The sequence below is a fragment of the Oxyura jamaicensis genome, chromosome W (assembly GCF_011077185.1).
Source record: "Oxyura jamaicensis isolate SHBP4307 breed ruddy duck chromosome W, BPBGC_Ojam_1.0, whole genome shotgun sequence".
In the NCBI taxonomy this organism is placed as follows: Eukaryota; Metazoa; Chordata; class Aves; order Anseriformes; family Anatidae; genus Oxyura; species Oxyura jamaicensis.
In genome coordinates this window covers 550,290-558,834 of record NC_048925.1, presented here as the reverse complement: position 1 = coordinate 558,834, position 8,545 = coordinate 550,290, and the positions used below count along the sequence as shown (strand labels likewise).

The 8,545-nt window shown below is 42.8% G+C and overlaps 1 protein-coding gene across 2 annotated transcripts in view; it reads left to right on the top strand.

Moving 5' to 3' along the window:
• The window catches only part of LOC118155644 (polycomb group RING finger protein 3-like), a 60,538-nt gene extending 55,924 nt beyond the window's left edge, over nucleotides 1-4,614 (top strand). For both annotated transcript variants that reach the window (XM_035309031.1, XM_035309030.1), the window contains exon 8: nucleotides 4,484-4,614. In XM_035309031.1, the coding sequence (XP_035164922.1) occupies nucleotides 4,484-4,579 (96 nt within the window). In that variant the 3' untranslated portion in view covers nucleotides 4,580-4,614. The remainder of the gene's footprint in view (nucleotides 1-4,483) is intronic.
• The last annotated feature ends 3,931 nt before the right edge of the window (nucleotides 4,615-8,545 follow it).

Here is an 8,545-nt window from a genome sequence, read left to right as displayed (position 1 = left end):
GGTTATCAGAGGCTTGTGCAGCGTCCCATGCAAAAGTCTGCAGTTTCTTAAAAAAAAACTCCTTGGTCCTCTTATCTCCCAGACTAGAGTCTCAATGTTTGCGCTTCAAACCCTCTATTTACACAAATTGCTGGATTGTTCCTTTGCATGATACAAGAACTATGTACACTAATCACTCTGTTTTTCTTAAATAGGAGCTTATATTTCATCATGCAGCCCTAGCATTGTTCCATACTGACACGAATCAAATAAACACATTTCACAGTAATTAGGAATCCACATGCAGCACCATTCCCAGGAAAGTTCTTAATTTATGAACAGTTCGAGGTTCTGGGAGCTGGTAAATAGCTTCCTTCCTTTGAGTACTTAACTGTCTCTGTCCCTTTAAGATTTCAAAACCTAAATATGCTATAATTTCTTGTGCAATTTGAGCCTCCTCCTTCGACACTGTATACCCACTGAGTCCAAGGAAATTTAATAGACTGTTGTCAGTTCCAGACATTCTTCCCGAAAGTTGCCAGCTAGCAGTATATCGTCAATATATTGTAGTATTATTCCCTTTTTGTTGTCTTGTCTCCATAATTCTAATTATCTTGCTAGCTGATCTCCAAAGATCGTCTGACTTTTTAAAAAAAAAAAAATCCTTGTGGTAACACTGTCCAATTGCACTGAGTTTTCCTTCCCATCTCGGGGTTCTCCCATTCAAAGGCAAACAATTCCTGACTCAGAATCAAGTGGGATGCAGAGAAAGGCATCTTTTAAATCTAAAACTGTAAACCATCCCGGTTCTTCAGTGAGAGCAGTTAATAATGTTTATGGATTTACTATCACAGGGTGGATATCATGGATAATTTGATTCACTGCTCTCAGACTTTGGACTAACCTATGATTTCCTATCAGCTTTCTTAATGGGTAAAATTTGAGTGTTATACTTTGATTCACACTCTCTCAACATCCTGTATTCTAAAAACTTCTGTATATTAGGGACTAACCCAAGTTTAGCTTCTAATTTTAAGTGATACCGTTTCAATGTTACCAGTGCTGATCCTGGCTTAAGATCTATCCTTATGGGTTCAGCCCTCTTTGATCTTCCTGGTATTTCTCCCGCCCAAGCAATAGGAACCACTGCATCCTCAACATCAACTGAGATTTTTCCTTCCCCTTGTTCAGTCTCCTGTAATAACAATATTGAAGCTTGGACAAATTTAGAATCAGGCAACACCTCTACCTCACCATTTTTTCATTTTATTTCAGCTTCTACCTTTCCAATAAATTGCTACCTATTAATGGCTTTGGTGCACCTGGCAGATATGAAAACTGATGCGTTACCTATTGTTTTCCAATTTTAAACTGTAAGGGTTTAAAGAAGGGCCTTGTTTCTGATTTTCCTGTTGCACTGGTATTTCTTACAGTATCATACCCTAATTCATATTCTTTTGTGTTTAAAACCAAATAAGTAGCCCCTGTATCAACCAGACACTCTATTTCAGTTTTGTCTCCCCCCAGCTTAATTTTAACCAGAGGTTCTGCTGGGGAAGTTTCCTCTGATCCCTTTCACTATCTAGCCTCTACAGCTACTATGGGAATATTCGATCCCTTGGGCCCCTGTAGTGATGGGCACTCTTATTTCCAGTGCCCTTCCTTTTAACAGTAGGCATGCTGAGTTTCTCCTATCAGGGGCTTTGGCATTCCTTTACCACGTCCTTTTCCCCCATAACCTCTTCTAAATCCACCTCCAGGTCCTCTTCGAGAACCATAAGTTCCTTCTAGTATAGCAATCAATCTAGCAATCCATTTCTCTTTCTGCTGTTCCCTATTTCTATAAACCACCCAAGCCGTATCCAACAATTTTGTGAAATCTCTATCATCTGCCCCCTGCAGCTTAAGTAGCTTCCTCCAAATTTCATTGTTTCAAAAGCACTAGCCACCCTATCCGGGTCATCCCTGTAGCTTCTGGCAGCTATTTTCCAGTTATTTAAATCTGTGATTGAAAAAGGCACTTTTCACCACAACCAGACCATCATTTCCACCTGCCTGTCTCAACAGGTCCCTTCCCATTAGGGGTATGGTATGGTAGGGGCATGTATTGAAATTCATGCACAAACATTTTGTTGCCAGTTCTTCATATAATGGGTTGGAAAAAAGGTCTTACCTCCTAGCTTCCCGTTGCACCAATTCTGGTTGCATATTTACTCATAAGTCCTTTATAGCTATTTAACATGGAATAACTTGTTCCTGTATCAACTAGAAATTTAACTACATCGTTCCCTAGCTTATTGTCAACCAGGGGGTCAGCTGTGGATGTCATTTCCTCAACCCTCTGTCCCCATCAGTCTGAGTCCCCTTTCACTACTCCAGTCATTTCTCCAGGTACTGGGGTTGTAGTTGGAATGGGAACCCAATTGGACTGCCTTTTTGGACATTCATTTTTCCAATGTCCCTTCTCCTTACAATAGGCAGCCTGATCTTTTGCCAAGGAAGTCCTCACATCTAGTCTTTTCCCTATTCTACCTCTCCCCCGTCCTGGTTTTTCCTTCAAATCCCAGTCCCTAGATGGAGCTTGAGCCCTTGCAAAAGTGGCTGCCAATATTGCTGCATTTTGTTTTCTGACCCTCAATTTTTCCTTTTCATTTTCCTTTTTTTCGGCCTCCTCCCTATTATATAATTTCTATGCAATCTCATTCACTTCATATATGGTAATTCCTGACAACCCATCTACCTTCTGCAACTTTCTTCTAATATCAGGTGCTGATTGCCTCACAAATAGAGTAGTAAAGGTCATTCTATTAGCCTCATCCTCTGGATCCAGATCTGTCCATTTTCTAGTCACCTCACACAATCTTTCAGAGAAATCAGACAGATCCTCCATTTTACCACTTACCACTTGGTATAACTTGGTAAGGTTCTTTGCTCAAGATATTCTGTTCTTAATTCCATGCAAGATTAGCTGTTGACATTGCTTAATCATTAATCTCCCTGCACTCATATTCGGGTTCCAGTTGGATTCCTGGGTTGGCATAAATTGACCGGGACCATCTCTATCATTCTGCCTCTCATTCTCTTCCCTTGCCTTTTCCATAACCATTCTGTTTTCTTCTGGAGTGAATAAATTATTCAACAATACTTGAATACCCTGCCAATCTGGGTTATGATTTTCAACAATCATCCTAAAGGATCAAAGCATCTTATCAGGATTATCTCGATAGGACTCAGCAGATTTCCTCAAGTTCATTATGTCTGATGTTGTAAATGGTACTTTTACATATACTGGTGATCCGTCTGGGCCCACTGCCTGGTGAAGGGGGGCTTGGATCACAGGATGCTGTTGTGCTTGAGTTCTTCCTGCCACTGGGCTAAAGGTTTTGCTGCCTTGATCTCCACCCTCCATTCCACTCATAACACTTCCCCCCCTGGAGCTACTAGCATCTGGATACCCTCCTCTTCATTCTCTAGCTTTAAATATCTTTCCTGTGTTACAAGCGGAGCAACACTGCGAAGGCTTCTTCATATCATCCACCATCATCATTACATTAGAATCTGAAGTCAATAATCTACATTTATTTCGAGTCTCATGATCATTCCTCAAAGTAAAGAATACATCCACATAAGGCACCTCTTCGACAAAACATCAGCTGCAAAATAGTATTATAATTCAAAGTCCCATTTTCAGGCCATTTTTTCTTCGCTGTCCAATTTGTACATCAGCCACAAATTATTACAATATTCAATCATTTTTCTTTTCATCAGGGGATCCCCTCCAAACTTGTTCCAATGTTTTAAAACACAACCAAAAGGGGAGCAAGGGGTTATTGTAGATCCTTTTGCCCATATCTTTACACAAAAATAATCTTTTTAACCAAAATCTCATATCATCAGAATACTTATTCCCAAAATATACCTATGCATATATCCAGATACCATATACTCCAGTCATAACTGTTGAGCGCATATGATTACAGATTAAACGAAATATACCAGAGCATGCTTTACCTGAATATCGTAGATTCCAGTTGTCACTGTCAAGTGCGTACGATTACCGATTAACCAAGATAAGCAATATCTCCTGCAAGCGTTGCACCACTATGTCACTTACCCACTGTAGCTCAGGGAGAATACTTGCAGAGTCCCCATTGAAAAGCTCAGTACACACTGGAGTCCAGGGAGCAGTGTCTCCTCATTGGCAGCCAGTAAGTTGATCCAAGCAAGGCCTTACGGCAGTCCCATCTGGGTCATCAAAAACTTGTCTGAAAAAGTGGATTATTTTACTCGGTGTGCAATAAAACAATTCACACACTCAGGAGAGATATTACTTTTATTCAGGCCTGGGTGCTCGGTGGATTCTCCAAAAATCAAGCACACCCAATGCCAGCGTAATACATTTATACACTGTAATCATGCATATTCTATCCATCTAATACATATTCATGCTACTCTACATATGTTGCATAATTGTGTTGCACCATTCTTCTTGGTTCCTTTTCAGGCACTTCTGTGCATGCCTTCCTTTCTTTGGGGGTCCTTGGTGGTCTTTTTTGATGAAGTACCCTTTTATCCATATATGGTAATGTGTCCTAGGTAAATGTTAAGCAATTTTTTTTGTCCTGTACTGCGTAAATGATACCCAATTGTAGAGATGCTCAATTAAACATAGATAATACTTCTATTCCAAGGCAGAGTTTCTTCCATTACAGCTGCATCATGAAAAGCATATTCTTAACATCCAAAGTTGCCATCCATGGGTGTGATGCTCCCTGAATTTGTTACCATCTCTGTAATATTTGGTACGGCTGAAGTTAAAGGGGCAGTATTAGCATTCAGTCACCTATAATCAATTGTAAGGTGCCATGGTCATTTGTCTTTTTCAGTGGCCAGACAGGAGAATTGTAAGGGGAATGAGAGTAATGATGCTTTTTTTCTCGAAATCTGTTACTACCCCATCAATGCCTAAATGCGCAGCTGCTGGCAGAGGGTATTGCCTTACATTGGTAATTTTTGATGCAGATAGAGATATAGACATCTCTAATAAATTTATAATTTAGGCTCATCCTTTTCAAACCATGCTATTTCCCCATCACCTTATTGTACAAAACTCCAGACTGACCCATTGTTCTGCCATACAACAAATCAAACCCTAAAATACTGGTATTAGCAGCACCAACCAATACTTCAGTGTGGGTCAATTTTTTTTTCACCTGGATACCACAAGGTGATTTTTTCATAGAATCATAGAATATCCTGAGTTGGAAGGGATCACTGAGTCCAACTCCTGGCACCACACAGGTCTACCCAAAAATTCAGACCATATGACTAAGAGCACAGTCCAAACGCTTCTTAAACCCCGACAGGCTTGGTGTTGTGACTACTTCCCTGGGGAGCCTGTTCTAGTGCGTGACAACCCTCTCGGTGAAGAACCTCTTCCTGATATCCAGCGTAAACCTCCCCTGTCACAGCTTGACACCATTCCCTCGGGTCCTATCACTGGTGATTAAAGAGAATAGATCGGCACCTGCCTCTCCATTCCCCCTTGTGAGGAAGCTGTAGACCATGATGAGGTCTCCCGTCAGCCTCCTCTTTTCCAGGCTGAACAGGCTCAGTGACCTCAGCCGCTCCTCCTCATGTCTTCCCCTCTAGACCTTTCACCATCTTAGTAGCCCTTCTCTGGACACTCTCCAATAGTTTCACATCCTTTTTGTACTGTGGTGCCCAAAACTGCATGCAGTACTCGAGGTGAGGGGGCACCAGCACAGAGTAGAGCAGGACAATCACTTCCCTTGACCGACTAGTAATGCTTGCTTGATGGATACGGTTGGCCCTCCTGGCTGCCAGGGCACACTGCTGGCTCATATTCAGCTTGCTATCCACTAAAAGCCCCAGATCCCTCTCTGTGGGGCTGCTCTCCAGCGTCTTGTCTCCCAGTCTGTATGTATAGCCAGGGTTGCCCCTTCCCAGGTGCAGGACCTGGCACTTGCTCTTGTTAGACTTCATGTGGTTGGTGATTGCCTAGCTCTCCAATCTGTCCAGATCTCTCTGCAAGGCCTCGCCACCCTCGATGGAGTCAACAGCTCCACCCAATTTGGTATCATTAGCAAATTTTCTCAAAACACCTTCTAGTCTTACATCCAAATTGTTTATAAAAGCATTGAAAAGAATTGGCCCTAAAATGGAGCATTTTGGGACCCCACTGGTGACTGGCCGCCAGCCTGATGCAGTCCCATTTACCATAACACTTTGAGCCCTGCCCGTCAGCCAATTGTTCAACCACTGTATGATATTTTTATCTAGCTATATGATAGACATTTTGTCCAGTAGGATCCTATGGGAAATTGTGTCAAAAGCCTTGCTGAAATCCAAAAAGATTACATCAACTGGTTTCCCTTGGTCGGCTAGATAGGTGATCTTATCATAAATGGAAATCAAATTTGTTAAACAGGACCTACCCCTCATGAACCCATGTTGGCTGGGACCAATGACTGCATTGTCCCCCAGGTGCGCTTTAGTAATTCCCAGGATAATCTTTTCCATAATTTTATCAGGCACTGACGTGAGACTGACAGGCCTGTAATTGCTAGGGTCTTCTTTCTTGCCCTTCTTGAAAATTGGCACAACATTTGCCAGCTTCCATTCAACTGGGACCTCTCTGGATTCCCAAGACCGTTGGAAAATAATTGAGAGAGGTCCCGCGATGATGTCAGCCAGCTCTCTGAGCACCCGGGGATGAATCCCATCCGGACTCATGAACTTGTATGGATCCAGGTGGAGCAGCAAATCCCGCACACGTTCAGGGGTGGCTGGGAGTTTATCATTCCACCATCAAGGTCCTCCAGCTCAGGGTACTCGGGGTCCCAAAGCCCATCATCAGCGTTGAAGACGGAGGCAAAGAAGGTATTAAACTTCTCTGCTTTGCCTATGTCCTTGTCTGTGAGGTGACCATTCCCATCAACTAGCGGATCTATGTTTTCTCTGTTCCTCCTTTTTCTGTTCACGTATGTTAAAAAGCACTTTTTATTGTCTCCCACAGTCCTGGCCAGCTTCAACTGTAAATGGGCTTTGGCCACATGAATTTTCTCCCTACAGATGCAAACAGCATCCCTGTAATCCTTCCACGTTGCCTGACCCTGCTTCCAGCAGTCATATACTTTCTTTTTGTGCCTAAGCTCCAGAAAAAGATCCTTGGTCAGCCAAGCCGGCCTTCTGCCTTGCCTGCTTGACTTCCAATATTTTGGAATTGCTTTTCGCTGTAAGGCATTCCATTATGACTCCATCAATCCCTGTAAATTTTACCTTATGGTGACTGGGCTTTATATTTAAGTCCTCTGCTGTTTCATTAGTAATTACTGATATCAGTCTTATCAGGATAAAAATGACAAGTTTGTAGTGTTTATCAAAGAGCCATTGTATAGCTAACAACCACTGGGAAGGGTGGCTCACTGCCCTCCCCAAGGATGCAAGATTTTTGTTGGAGTGTCTGCTAAATTAATTAGATTCTGTTGCAGGGCTAAGGGCATGGGTCTAAGAGGAATTGATTTATTTCCTGGCAGCTGACTTCTCCCTGATGAATCTATCCTTTGGCTCAACAACTGTAGCAGAGCTCAGAGGTCAATGGTGGATTTACCATATGGTAACTGTCATGGTACTCCGTTTGTCAAAGCTCTCTGCCAAAGGTCATTATGTTCCTTATCAAACTTTGGTTTGAACCCTGGCTTAGGCTTAGTAGTGTGGACCTGTGAAACCCATGGGGTGGTTGATCCAACCCAATCCATGTGGCACCCATAATTCACTATCTCTTGCACAAACGCAGTCCAGGTGTTTACATGGACTTGCTCCACTGGGGGTTGCATGGCAGCTGTGGCAGCATTCATGGTGCAAGCAGTTTGTATGTGGTCCTGAGCATTAGCTACATATGTCTTTAGGCTATCTGGGAGTTCCCGGATAAGGGGAGTTAACCTTACTGGCTCAATAAGAGCTAGCACTGGGGATCTCCTTAACACATCCCTCTCATACATCACTTGTATGCAGGCTGCATTTTGCACAGACACAGCCAAATCAGAGAACCCTGAGGTCTTAAAAACCAGGGGATTTCCTCCTTCTTGTGGATCTATGCCACCAGCCCAATAGGCAGCTTGTGTAGTCAATGAGTAATTGACTCATTGGGCATCGCTCCCCTTCCTCAGAAGAAGAGGGGGGGAGGGGGGAAGGATCCTTGATTCTGTGCTAGCTTTGCTCAGCAATAGACAAAACATTGGTGTGATACCAGTGCTGTTCTAGTGACTTGCGGAAATCAGACTCTATAACCTCGGAATAGTTATAAAGCAGGTATTCGGCACTGCGAACACACGCCGGGCATAAGGGGGATAGCTCCACTTAACTTGCACACCAACAGTTACTGGCAGTGTGCTTATATTAGTGGGACAAATACATATTAATTTCATTTCTTATAAGTCTTGTATATTCATCAGGTCTCTGAAGAATCATTAATGTAGGTTGCTGCCTCTATTCGTATGCATACTGGAGTCCTTGGGTGGTCTTCAGGCATACTCTGGTGGTC